Source organism: Pipistrellus hanaki (assembly GCF_964339955.1).
Source record: "Pipistrellus hanaki genome assembly, chromosome: 4".
In the NCBI taxonomy this organism is placed as follows: Eukaryota; Metazoa; Chordata; class Mammalia; order Chiroptera; family Vespertilionidae; genus Pipistrellus; species Pipistrellus hanaki.
The window spans coordinates 88,446,844-88,460,780 of record NC_140506.1 but is presented as its reverse complement, the minus strand read 5'-3'; the positions used below and the strand labels follow the sequence as shown (position 1 = coordinate 88,460,780).

At 51.0% G+C, this 13,937-nt stretch overlaps 1 protein-coding gene across 1 annotated transcript; it reads right to left on the bottom strand.

Moving 5' to 3' along the window:
- Positions 1 to 341: 341 nt before the first annotated feature.
- Positions 342 to 11,482, bottom strand: LOC311622224 (UPF0764 protein C16orf89 homolog). Its single transcript, XM_084883131.1, has 8 exons — positions 11,256 to 11,482; positions 9,728 to 9,877; positions 8,534 to 8,684; positions 7,311 to 7,428; positions 5,466 to 5,601; positions 4,704 to 4,808; positions 3,365 to 3,451; positions 342 to 709 (listed from the first exon to the last, which is right to left on the bottom strand). Exons 1-8 carry the CDS (start codon positions 11,458 to 11,460, stop codon positions 540 to 542), a joined length of 1,122 nt encoding a protein of 373 aa, XP_084739257.1. The 5' UTR covers positions 11,461 to 11,482; the 3' UTR covers positions 342 to 539.
- Between the last annotated feature and the right edge of the window lie 2,455 nt (positions 11,483 to 13,937).

Genomic DNA, 13,937 nt, shown 5'->3' with positions numbered 1-13,937 from the left:
GCTAACGAGTGGCCACTGGGCCTTGCACTCAGGCAGCCAGGGCACAGAATACGCGGTTCCCATAGGGCCACAGAGCCTTTGGTAAAATCACGTGACTGTGACAGGATGTGACCTGAGGTCACAGAGGTCTCTGCACAGGATGTAGAGATTTTATGTGCTGCCTTTCATGCTCCTCTCTGAGTTCTAGGTCACGACTTAACCTATTTCTTAAGACCCTTATGTCTCCGAGTGGGGGAGATGCAGCCATTGACATCTGATCAAATTGCTTGAAGACTCGAGTTTATAGGTCTCTAGCATTTGTGTTGAGTGGGCTGAAGATTCAGAACACGGTCCAAGATGTTGTCCAAGAGGTTGAGAAACAAGGCTCAACTCCCACTCAGCTGCACTCTGAGTTTATTCACCTGCTGCCACACCTGGATCCCCCGGGCCCCCTCCCCTGGTCCTGCGCCCTGAGGGGACAAAGCTGAGGTGCTTTGCTTTCAGCTGCTTCTCAGGGTGTGGCCCAGGACTTCAGGAAGGAAGGATGAAATGCGTGGGCTTCATCTGGGGACCACAGGAATGGAGCCACCGGAGTCAGAGACAGTGGCCATTGGTGGTGCCAGTGTGGCTTGCCGCGGCTCTCCATTTGCTGCAGGGTACTGTGCCAGGGCATAGAGAAAGCCACCCAGGGCTGCCACGGCCATGGCTGTGTTGTGGGAGGAGCAGCCATCTGGAGAGAGAGAGACAGAGTCCCCGCCATGAGTGCTGGGTGGGGCCACAGTCCCATCAGAGTGCTTTGCAGATACTCCCCCAGCCAGCCTGGGGCCCGCAGCTGGGTTGGGCACCCATCTACCTGCTGCTGTGCGTGTATTGGCTGCTAATGGCTTCCTCCTCCAGACAAATGTCTTCAGCCATCTGGGAGGTTATACGTCCCAATGACTTAGTAATATAGGGGCCCAAAAGCCAGGCCCATGTCTTGGGGTGTGACTCTGCCATGCGATTCCAGCTCGAGCCCCCTCCCATGGGGTCGGACCTGAGGCCACAGGCACCCTTGTCCAGCTCCTTCCTGTTCCCCCTGCTCTAAGGTATTCTGAAACATTTAGCACCCCATTGCCCCATTTTACAGTTGGGAAAACTGAGGCGCAGGTAGCAGAGCTGATCTCCCAGCCCTGGCAATCCCACAGGTCATTTCTTGACCCTGACAGCCTCCCTCATTGCCATCTTGGGCCTGTGGGTCCCATATGATACCTGCTGAAGCAGGAACTCCTTAGATGTTCTTTAGTTCTCTGAAATGAACTCAAAGTGGGCTGGTCACCTTTAGTTTCTGGGAAGGTGAGAGGAGCGAAGACTCTACTCTCCTCCCACAAACTTGGAGAAGAGAAGAACCCCAGCCAGGCCCCTTGGAGGGAGGGAGAATGAAGATTTCAAGGAACCTAATGAGTCACCCTGGAATTCCACACTTATCTGTGGCCTACCGTACACCAAATTCTGTGGGGAGTGCTTTGCACAAGGATCTGATATTAACTCCAACAGTTATATGAAGGACACACTGTTTGGTCCCAATTTTATAGAGGAAATTGAGGCTCAGAGAGGTAGAGTGATCCCTACAGTGAATAAAGGCAGAAGCGGATTCAAACCCAGACAGCTCCTAACCTCCATGTTTGTGCGTCATAAATGAAGGAAGGAGCATGTCACTCCCTCCTGGGCGTTTTCTAGGCTGTTGGTCAGCCATCAGGGGCACAAGTTAGGGCCAGGGCTTCTGCGTTTCTCCAGCTCCCGCCCCAGCTCTCAGTGTTTAGGAAGCAGCCAGGGAGGGGCCTCGAGGAGTCAGTCTCCTGAGAGAGTCCCTTGCCCTGTCCAACCCCTGGGGCAGCTATAAAATGGACCCATTGATGTGTGATACCACTCCCCGCTCTTGTCTACCTCAGGTAGGTGACGAGGCCGTAGTGGGGCTGATGGTGACACACTTAGTTACTGAAATCATCCCCCAGCGTACGTTGGACATCTACTCTGAGCTGGCTACTCCCCTTCCTTCCTGGTTTTGCCTTGCAGTTTACTTATTTTTTTATTAACAAAAAGATTGAGCCCGGCCAGTGTGGCTCAGTGGTTGAGCATCAACCTATGAACCAGGAGGTTACAGTTCAATTTTGATCAGGGTACATGCCCAGGTTGTGGGCTCGATCCCCAGTGTGGGGCATACAGGAGGCAGCCAATCAATGATCCCCTCGCATCATTGATGTTTCTTCTCTTCCCTTTTCTTTCTTTCTTTCTTTCTTTCTTTCTTTCTTTCTTTCTTTCTTTCTTTCTTTCTTTCTTTCTTTCTTTCTTTCTTTTTTTATAGAGAGGAAGGGAGAGGGATAGAGAGCCAGAAAAATCGATGAGAGAGAAACATCGACCAGCTGCCTCCTGCACACCCACTACAAGGGATGCGCCTGCAACCAGGTTACATGCCCTTGACTTGAATCGAACCTGGGACCCTTCAGTCCGCAGGCTGACGCTCTATCCACTCAGCCAAACCGGTTAGGGATCATTGATGTTTCTGTCTCTCCTCTCTCCCTCTCTAAAATCAATAAAAATATATTTAAAAAATAGATAAAAAGATTGAGATCAAGTTCTGTCTTTATTCTTTCTCCCTCCCTCTCTACCTCTCTCCGCCCGCCCCTTTATTCCATGTTATAGTTTGCCTTCCTTTTCTTTCCAATATAGTTATATCCTATTCTCAGTCTCCCTGAATGGGTGAGCTAACCACATAACTTCCCATGTCAATCAGGATGCTTTAGGGAGGAAAAGGGGCACTATTCAAATTGGCACCAGAAAAACTGGTGTAAGCTGGGGACGCCAGGACATGTGGCCCCTGGAAATGTGCTGGTTACTCATGTGTTGGCTCCCAGGTTCCCTCCCTACCCTTCATTCTCCAAATCCCAGTGCACTGACCTCTTCACACTACACTTCCCAGGCTGCCTTGCCTACCAACAGCAGGAAAGTTCCCTATATTTGATTCAAGATTTCAAGGAACTTAATGAGTCACCCTGGAATTCCACACTTATCTGTGGCCTACCGTACACCAAATTCTGTGGGAAGTTCACATGTGGATTCTGTTCTCCAGGTTAGACTTTGGTGGAGAGGGTTTAACTCCGTGGTTTTCAGTATTACCCGGAAGCTTCGCCTTTCTGCTCCTTTCACTGAGACGGTATCTCTGGACTCTCCATGCTCCAAGGGGAGGGCGTCAGGGACTCCTAGCCTCACCCCTCTCCACCCAAACACAGTGCCCTTTTATCAGCCCCTTCAGGGGTGCTGGGCCTGCCTTCCTCCGAGGGCCCTCTGTGTGCTCCTTTCTGGACATCCCTGTTTCATGCCAAGAAGGTCCCTTTGGTACTCTTATTACCTGCAAAGAGCTTTTCTCGCCTCTTTACTCTCCTCGGAGCATGCTGTTGGTGTTGGATGGCGTTGGAGAATCCCTCATCTTCAGTATCTGGGAGAAGAGTGAAAGATGAACTTCTCAAGATGGATTTTAAAACATTACTTGCTGAACAGCCTCCCCTTACAACCTCTTGGATCTGGAGGCTCTTCCGGAAGTTCCCCGGAGCACCTGTCTGCAGACCACTCCGCATGGCCTACATTTGTCATCTACTGGTATTTCTCCAACTGTGGTCCCCAATCACCCACATCTGAATGGCCAGAGGAGTGCCTTAAAAATGCAGGTTCAGTGGTTGAGCATCCATCTATGAACCTGGAGGTCACAGTTCAATTTCCAGTCAGAGCACATGCCCGGGTTGTGGGCTTGATATTTCGATCTCTTGCTCTCCCTCTCCCTTCCTCTCTGAAATCAATAAAAAATATTTTTAAAAAAATGCAGGTTCATAAAACTAATATGATATTGTATGTCAACTGCAATTGAAAAACAAATTGGAAAAAATCATTTTTAAAATGCAGGTTCCACAGCCTGCTGAATCTATCGGTTTGGGGGCCTGAGAATCTTCATTTCCTAAACTCCTCTGTTTCAAAACCAGACTCTCTTATTTCAAAAGCGGTGCCTCTTTGAGCATCATAATAGTTGCATTTAGGACACCAGCATTGATTGGGAGCCTCCTCTGTGCCCAGACAGGTCGGGTGGTTTCACATGCATTATACCTGCTCCTCACAGTTTAGAAAGGAATTATGCCCATTTATTTATAGACAGGCTTAGAGAAGCAAAGCAATTTACTCCAATGAGGACCAGCTGACCAGTATCATAGCCGGAAAGGGACTGCATCCTCCACCTTTTGCTTCTATGTCACCCCTCCCAGACATCTCCCCTGACCAGTCCGCCTAAAGAACCTTCCATGATGTTCTTTTCTTTCTCAGCCTGTTTCTCCTTCAGAGCCCTCTCAGAACTGAAATTATTTAACTTATTGGTTTGTTTAGGTAGGATCTGCCTCATTTTCTCATCGCCTTAGTTGATCTGGAGCCTAGCACAGTGTCTGGCACACAATAGGCGCTCAGAGAATACTCAGGGAATGAGTTTGTTAATGCAGGTGCAGGGGGCTAACATCTTTCAACACGACTGCCTCCTGTCCTGCACGGTTTTGGCTTCCAAAGTTCCAAGGCCATGTCCACTCCTGTGTGTGTGTGTGTGCGTGCGCCTGCATATGGGTGTTGCAGATCTCTGTGTTTCTAACACCACTGTGTCTCTTTCCCCACCTGGCACAGAACATGCTCCCAGTCAGGGCCCGAGGGCAGCTCACCAGGTCTCCCAAAGCATCCTTCCTGCAGCTTCTGCCAGCTGAGAATGGCCTCCAGCCACCGAAGCTTGTAGAAGTCAGAGAAGCCGCCGATTCCACAGAGCATGACTGGAAGCAAACACAGGGGACCCTCTGCAGCCCTGCCCCCACAGGTCCACCTCCTCCCACTCCCCAAGGCCACTGCAGTGCCATCTCCCTCCTCCCACCAGGGCCAGGCAGTGCCAGGAGGTGGGTGCTCAACGCAGTGGCCAGGAGGAGGCAGCCCTGAGTTTCTGCATTAGGAGCAGAGGCTCTCGGCCTGGGTCCTGCCTCCTACTTAGGGCCTTATTCAAAGCGAGCTTAGAGTCAGGATCAGAAGAGGGATCTGGACACTCAAGCCAAGAAGCTGCCACCCAGGTCCCCCTTTTCGGCTTCATCTCTTAAGGCTTTGACTAACTGTCAGCCAGGCAGTCCGTCCATGCAGAGCTCTGTCACTGGGTCAGCCTTTGGGGGCAGGAAGCAGTCAAAACAGTGGCAGAGAAAACACAGGAGGCCCAGTTAAATTTGAGTTTCCAATAAACAACAAATTAAAATTTTTAGGTATAAGTACTGCCCATGCAATGTTTGGGATACACTTGTACTAAAAGTTATTCATTGTTTTTATGACATTCAAATTTACCTGGGCATTCTATACTTCTGTTTGCTAACCCTGGCAGCCCTACTCTGCGTGCGTATGCCCGTGACCGGGGACACCCTGCTGTGCTGTCCCCAGAGAGGAATGCCCACTGTTTTCCATGAAGAGGTCCTGGATGGGGTAGGGGTATCTGATGGCTTCGGCCCTGTCGTTCATGTCCATCATGTTGGCGCAGAACAGGTCCATGTAGTGCTGGCTCTGGCGGAACAGCCCCCTCATGCATCCCTTCTGCGGGGACAAAGGAGGTTGGTGTACAGGTGACAGGTGTGCCATCTGTTTGGGGAAAAGACTTGAAGTTCTGAGATGGTCCTGAAGTAGCTACCTTTGGGTCACGTCTTTCCCCTTTTCCCAGGATTTCTTCCCCACCTACACTCCCAGCCTCCACCAGGGTCCACTTAGGAGCTGTGTGACCTTGGTTCACCAAGTTAACCTTTCAGAGCCTTCACCTTTCACAGGGAAAGGGCAATGCTACTGGGAGCTGCAGGGACAGGACGTTCAAGTGGCGGGCGATATACACTGAGAGGCCAGATTATTATGATCTCTGAACACATAATAATCTGGCCACTCAGTACACACACACACACACACACACACACACACTAGAGGCCCAGTGCATGAATTTGTGCATGATGGGGTCCAGTCAGCCTGGTCAGGGGGAGGGGACATGGGTGGTTGGCCATCCTGCTTGCTGGTCAAACTCCTGGCCGAGGGGTCAATTTGCATATTAGCCTTTTATTATATAGGATATACAGTGAGTGAGATTATTATGCATTCATAGATCATAATAATCTGGCCACTCAGTGTATACTAGAAAGTGCCAGATAGGATACCCAGCACTAGGGGGCACCAGCTATTAGGACATTCTTATTCCAGACTGGGCTGGTGGCTTCAGGGCTACTCAGGGGGTGGACCTCAGTTGCTGAGAGGGGACAGGAGATGAGGTTGGCTTTAGAAACCTCTGTGGAATGTCAGGGCAACTTTCTACCTGTCGATTCTAAGTCAAAATAATATTCATCGTAATCTGTTTTTTATTGTATTTAAAAAATACTGGTCCGTGACGGTTTGCAAATAAATAATAAAAGAATCTGTTAAAACCAGCAAGTCCCCTTTCAGATAAAACCTCTCGACAGCTAATAACATTTTAAAAATAGAGATTATGAGCCCTACCTTTCTATATAAAAAAAATATAGATGCTTTAAAATGATTGCTGTTATTATTTAGCAGAGTTTGAGCTCTTGGGCTTGGAAGAGTTTGGGTGCTGGAGAGGTGGCGGGGGTGGGGTGGGGTGGGGGTTTGGGGAAGCTGGGTTGGTCTTGATTTCAGCTCCTGGCAGCAACTATCCACTCCAGTCTAAGTCCTTTTCCATTTGTTGGCATTCACTGAGTTCTTTCTGCTGCTTCTCTTTGACTTTTTTTTTATTTTTCTGATGCCCTACGATCCAGTTCAGCATGCAGAGCTCTCTATCCAATGGAATCCCAAATCCACAGCCCCCATTGCCCTGCCCCAGCCAGGTTGGTTAGATTGTATAGCTCAGTGGTCGGCAAACTGCGGCTCGAAAGCCACATGCGGCTCTTTGGCCTCTTGAGTGTGGCTCTTCCACAAAATACCACGTGAGAGCACGCTTGTACAATGCAATTGAAACTTCGTGGCCCATGCCCAGAAGTCGGTTTTCGGCCTGGGCGAGTCTATTTTGAAGAAGTGCTGTTAGAACACTCAAAGGGCCAAGGAGCCGATGTGGCTCGTGAGCCCGTTTTGCCGATCACTGGTATAGCTGGTGATGGCAGGCTACTCTCGCTTCTCCTTCCGGTTGTCCAAAACAACCAGTCCAAAAACCTGCTGATTTTCCCAGTGTGTCGCATACAAGATCTCAATGGCCATGAGCCCTTTTCATCAGCCTCCACCCCCTTGGGGCATGGCCAGGCCTACTCAGCACTCACCATTCTGGCCGAGAGGAAGAAGAGCAGCTGGTGGGACAGGCAGTAGCCTGAGCAGCCAGGCGTGGTCATGAGGGTCCTGCAGAAGTCTGAGAGCCTGCAGGGCCGGCTGCTGTTTGTCCTGGGGAGAGGTGGTTCCAGGCTGGTGAGGGGGTCCTAAAGGAAGTCCGAAGGCCTGGAGCCTTCCCTGGTCCTGATTGCCCCACTAAGCCCTGTAGGTTCCAGTCACCCAGCTGGGCACAAGGGGCTGCTGGATCAGACACGGGTGTCTGTGTTTTGATTGGCTTATTGGTGTCCCTAGCACAGGGAGGTGTCCTGGAACAATGCTGGTTGGAGGAGCCACTGGGACTGCAACTTCTCATTGCTCATGGGAACTCTGACAGCCTGGGGTCTGGGCCCAGCATGTCTAGTCCCCCTCCAGGCCTGCCCCATAAAAGAGGCGGGGCAAAGGGGGTAGGTTGTGGCCTGGCCCAAGCACCTCTTTGAAGGTGAGGATGGACGCCTAAGCATCTGCTGTCCCTCTGCCCAATGGTCCCTGCATCTAGGGCTGCCCTGGGGAGATGCGCTGAGGCCAAGGCTCAGCAGGACGAAATGGGGGGCTCAACTAGGTTGGGGCCCCACTCTCCGGACCTACAGTCTGGTGGGGACACAGAACCATGAAACAAATGTATATTGCATCTATGGCTCTCGTGGTGTTAGGAGAGGCAGCCCATCATGGGAGGCCAGCACATGCACTGGGGTCAGGGAAGGTTCTGGAGCAGTTACTTAGTCACAGGGGTGTGGAGGATGGGTTCGGAGGAGGCCCGTAGAGGCATGTTCTTGGCAAAGGGACAGGCTTCTAATGGGAGGGTGCCTCTCAGGATGGACCAGAGGGGCCTGGGGACCTGCAAAGGTGGTAGGAGGTAGAGCTTTGTCCTGAGAACAACAGGAAGCTTCAAGTGAGGTTTGTGACAAGATCCCTCCGGTGTGGGGAGACCAGTCAGCAGGTGAGGGTGGGCCTGCAGCGGTGGCGGTGGCGGTGGCGGGACCAGGCTGGCAGAGTGGGTGGAGAGGGTGGCCAACTCACAGGTGCTGGGGGCGGGAGAGGGTGGTGTCAGGGTGGCTCTGGGGAGGCTGCTCCTGGTTTTGTATGAACCCCCTGGGACCTGGAGAGCTAGTGGGACGGGAGGACTGGGGGAGAGAGCACTTTTGGGTTCTCGGGAAGGGGGCAAGCATAGGGGGCCCACCCAGTTCCCAGCAGCTGCACCAGGCACTGGTCGCTGTGTTCCTCTGAGAAGGAGTCCTGGATCTCGAGCATGGGGTATACCATGGAGGTGTTGGTGTGTGTCCAGACGTGTGGGAGCTTCCAGAATCCGGGCTGGATGGTTGGCTGGAACTCTGGCAGAAAGAAGAGGGTGGAGGGAGGGCCCCAGGCACAGTGAGCCATGCAGTGCTTAACGGCCCCCCAGCTCCTGTGGCTCAGAGCCCAGGACCTGGGTGACCCTCCCTGGGCAGCTCTGCCCACATGGTGTCTGCGCAGGCTCTAAGCCTTGCCTGCTGATTGGGCATTGCGTTTGAAACACGCAAGAGGCTCTTTTTCTAAAAAACAAAACAAAAACAATCAACAACAACAAACAAACAAACACCATAAAAATAACTAGAACAATGTTGGGACTGGCTTTGGCTAAATCTACGGCATCTGTGGAAGCTTGAGATAGATAAAAAGGGTTAGTTGGTTCCTTCAGTTCGTTGGGAAAGTAAAGCTCTTGTCACAGAAATACCCAACCAAGGGGCTTCTCTAGGGTGACATGAGCTGGCAGGGCCTCAGGGACCAGGCCTGGGAGAGGGTGGAGGATCTCCATCGCAGTGGGAGGCCAGGCTGTTTGGCAGGGCTGGGCTGGGAACTCGGGCAGCAGGGCCTGGCAGGAGCTGTGGGCCTGGGAGACAGGGCCAGAGGAGCATGATGGGCTGGTTTTATAGCCCCTCGAACAGTTCAGGCCAGGCTTATGGGATGCGGCCCTTTGTAAGGCAACTCAATGCTGGCCAGGAGAAGGAACTCCTAGCTTTATAGGGCACAAGACAGATGCTAGCGAGATGCTAATATTTGCTGTGGAAAGGGCTGAATTAGCATTTAGATTCCAATCTCCCGTCCCCTCTCGTCCCCAAGCCTGGGCACAAGCTGAACAGACGAGAGGAGACATGTTCCCTACTTCCCGCCCCCTCTATGTGGGTGGGAGAGGGTGTCTCGATCTGAAGTCAAGGATGAACAGACAGTCCTCAGGGCCAGCCTGTGGCGCACTGGGCCTACAGGACGACAGGACGCAGTAGTTACGAGCCGTCCTCAACCCTCCCTTTGTACCAGAGGTGCCGCAGCAGGGTGTCTCAGTAATGTCCCCAGAGGCTGGGCTCCTGAAGAAATGGACTCTACCCCAGGCCATTACCTCTTAGGTACCGCGGGTCACTCAGCTTGAGGTAGGAAATGGATCTCTGGAGGATAGGCTCCAGCTCCCGCATCAGATTCCCCACTCGCAGGCTCTGCGGCCGCAGCCGGGGGTCCCGGGCCCACTCGTCCTGAACACCTTTCAGCTGCACTGGGAGGGAACAGAGAGCGCGCATTCCACCATTGACAAGCCGTGTGGGCCGGGAAAAGACCCTACGAGGTAATGCTTACTGAGCCTCTGCCTCCTCCAGCTACTGAGGGGGAAAGGCTTTGCTGAGCTTACTGGGAATTAGGCCTCTGTGGGGCTGAGCTGGGCCACGGGGGTGGAGCCAGAGGTTGTAGGTGGCTGAGAGATCCGGAGGTGGGCCTGGATTCAAATCCTGACTTGAATGCTTTTTTTGTTGGGTGACCAGAGAGTCATTTAATTTCTCTCCACTTTGCTTTCTTCATCTGTAAAATGGGGATAATGACAGTCCTTCCTTCCTTGAAGGAGGGAGTTATAAGAATTAATGGAACCAATGCATGAGAGGACTTAGCATTGTTCATAATGCAAAGCGAGGACTTAATAAAGTTTGGCTATCCCTGTGAATTAGGGAGATAGCGTGTCTGTACCGGAGAGAAAGACGAGGGAGGATTCAGACTGCAGGGCGAAGAACCACCATGTGCAGTTGAGCAAGATGTACACTGCGTGAGGACAACACAGGTCCCCATTATGGGTTCTTGTCTGTATTAAGACAATTTTCCAGCAGATGGCAGTCAAGTGACTTGAGGAAGGGGTTGCTTTTTTTCTCCTCACAAAGGTGCCCTATGGCTGACTAGCAATGGCCCCATGGGAGTGGGAGAGAAGGGTGGTGGCCAGAAAGAGAGGAGACATCTTTGTCCCAGGGCCCCTCCTCCCGCTGGGACCTGGTGGGCTGAAAGCTGCACTGACTACGTACGCAGAGGGCTGACCTGGGAGAGGGGCCAGCCAGAGCCCCAGGCTGAAACCCAGTTGGCTCTGTCTCGTAGAGTGGCCTGTGGGGAGGGACTGACCGCCATTCATTGTGTGTGGGGGGGTGTCTCCCTGTTTGCCTTGGCCTGTCTCCAGTTCCTTCCTCGGGGATCTTATATTTCTCAAAGCTGAACAAACACTTGGCTCTTTTCTCAGAGCCTCCTGTCAGCTTTGGCTGGAAGTAGGGGGCGCTGGGGCTGGGACCTACTGGGGAATCCGTGGTTTTGTCCATGACCACCCTCTCATAAATACCCCTTCAGAAGGCACACTCCCTGTGCCCACCTTGTTCATGGTATATCAGGAGGGACGGTCAAGGGGATCATTTCCTCCCAGGAAAATAATACTTTTCTAACCTTTTCTCTTGTGGCCTTTGAATCCTCCCTGCTTCTAAAATATCTGATAACAGAAGGGCCCCCGGACACCCCAAAGAAGCAAGTCCTCTTTCCTAGTTACTAAGCCAGGGGCACAGAGCAGGCAGGTGACAGGCTGAGAACTGGTTCTCCTGGCGGCCAGTCCAGGGGAACGAGAGCACACCCACCTTCCAGCACCCGGAACCCCACCACGCCGTCCAGGTTGATGTCGGGCAGCCTCTTCTCTAAGAAGAAGGTGGCTCTTTCCAGTGCTGAGAGGATGAGGCTGGCAATGGTGGCCTTGCCCTCTGGGGTGTCCAGCGGTGGCAACGAGGAGGGTGTCAGCGGCCCTGCCAGAAGCAGGAGCAGGAGCAGGAGTCCCAGGCTGGACATGGCTGGCTTCTGCTTGAGGCCTGTGGAGCGCTTCAGCCCAGGCCAGCCCGCCCCCACGCCCTCTTCCTGCCTCCTCCCCTTTCTCCTGCTGCAGAGCTGCAGACAAGTGGCTGGGCAGGGCTGACCCAGCAGCTGGGATGGCCTGGGCAGAGGGCTCTGGGGGGACATCAGTGAGGCCAGGACTGGGTGCGGAGCAAACTGGCCAAAGGCTGGGGAGAGGAGCTACCACGCTTTCACTCTCACCGGAGACTCCAGGCCCACAAGCCACATGTTTGATCTAGCAACTGCTGTTACAGTGCAGAGACCCCAAACACTGAAATGCAAAGCTGTCGTTTTTAAAAATACATTTGGAATAAACTCATCTGAGGTTACACCTGCCCCAAACTGACCCAGGATTCCTTGGAAGGGCACCTGTCTGATAGAAACAGAATACAAGCCATGAAGACAAGCCACATAGTCACTTACACATTTTTTAGTAGCCACATTAAAAAAAAAAAAAAAAAAAAAAAAAAAAAAAAAAAAAGCTGAGAAGCAGGCAAAATGAATTTTAACAACCTATTTTATTTAATCTAGTATAAAAATGATTAAATTTTACTTTTTTTTATTTTTTAAAGAATTCTGTGGATGATGATGAACTCCAGGTCAGAGATTTTTTTATATCCTCACCCAAAAATATTTTTTCTATTGATTTTTTAGAAAGAGTAGAAAGGAGAGAGGAGGGGAAGAGAGAGAGAGAAAAACAACATTGATGTGAGAGAGACACATCGACTGGTTGCCTCTCGAATGTGCCCCAACAGAAGGTGGGGAGCAAACCTACAACCCAGGTACATGCTCTTGACTGGAAATCGAACCTGCAACCCTTGGGACTGTGGGATGATGCTCTAACTACTGAGCAACCAGCCAGGGCTACCTTCTTTTTTAAAATGATATTTTTCTTGTATGAAGTCTTTGAAATCTGGAAGAGTGTTCATCTTCAAGGCACATGTCGACTCGGCTAGCCACATTTCAAGAGCCAATAGCCCCATGTGCTTCTGTACTGGTCGGTGTGGAGGCGAGGAGGTGGAGCCCGCAGGTAGCTCACTCAGTGTGAAAGAAGGTGTTTCCCCGAGGAAATTTCAGTTCCATGTTATCCCCAAACCTTGCCCGACTGTCACGTGTATGCACGTCATATTACCTTTCCAAAACTAAAAAAATTTGATTTCAGAAGCATATCTGGACCCAAGGCTTCCATTAAGAGACTACAGATCTGTAAACATAATAAAAATACCACCACACAAAAGTGCATCTGATACTCCTGAGGGCTAGAGCCTGCTCACAGGTCAGGGTTTCTCAACTTTTTAATTTCATTCTTGCCTTTCCCCACATCTCTGACTCCTGGCCTTTTTAGACATTTTCCCTGAACATTTAAGAACTAGAGGCCTGATGCACGAAATTCATGCATGAGTAGGCCTTTGCAGCCCCGGCTTCGTCTGGAAGGTCCTCCAGACAGTTGGTGGTTCTGCTGTTTGGCCTATTTGCATATTACACTTTTATTATTATAGATAAGACTTGCCCTGCTGGTGTGGCCAGTGGTTGAGTGACAATATGATACCCAGTCAGGGTGCATGTCCAGGTTGTGGGCTCCATCCCCAGAAAGAGGGGTGTACAGGGGGCGGCTGATCATTGATCTTTCTATGTCTCTCTGTCTGTCTTCCTCTCTGAAATAAAAAAAAAAAGAATAACAGATTTATTGAGATATAATTCATATACCATCAAATGCAGGCAGTCTCTCTTTTTTAAAATATATATTTATTGATTTTTTTACAGAGAGGGAGGATAGAGAGCTAGAAACATTGATCAGCTGCCTCCTGTACACTTCCTACTGGGCATGTGCCCTTGACCAGAATCGTACCTGGTACCCTTGAGTCCATAGGCCAACGCTCTATCCACTAAGCCAAACAGGTCAGGGTTAGGCAGTCTCTTTTAAAGTCTGTTCACAAAGCTGTGCAACCACCACTACTGTCTTTTTTTTTTTTTTTAAATTAATTTCAGATAGGAAGGGAGAGACAGAAACATCAATGATGAGAGGGAATCATCAATTGGTTGCCTGCTGCATGCCCCCTATTGGGAATGGAGCCCGCAACCAGGCATGTGCCCCTGATCAGAATAGAACCTGGGACCCTTTAGTCCACGATGCTCTATCCACTGAGCCAAACCAATGAGGGTCCACTACTACTGTCTTATTCTTGAATATTTTCATCACCCAAAAGGAAGCCCCATACCCATTAGCAGTCACTTCCCACTCCTTCCACCCCCTCAGCCCCCCACCCCCTGGAGGTCACTGACCTACTTTCCTTTTCTATAAGTTGGCCTATTCTGGACATTTCATAAAACAATTATACAATGTGTGACCTTTTGTGTGTCTGACTTCCTTCATGTAGCACTTTTTCTTTTTGGGGGGCAGTTTTATAACCTTATTTGACAATCAGCAGTTAGTT

Bases quoted from the DNA above. Each gene is read 5' to 3' on its own strand.
- LOC311622224 (XM_084883131.1), bottom strand. From the start codon at position 11,460: ATGTCCAGCCTGGGACTCCTGCTCCTGCTCCTGCTTCTGGCAGGGCCG. The intron at 7,429-8,533 runs GTGGGCCCCCTA...ACCTCTCCCCAG, and splicing joins GTGCAGCTGCTGGGAACTGG to GACAAACAGCAGCCGGCCCT. The intron at 3,452-4,703 runs GTGAGCTGCCCT...CTCTTCTCCCAG, and splicing joins AGGATGCTTTGGGAGACCTG to ATACTGAAGATGAGGGATTC.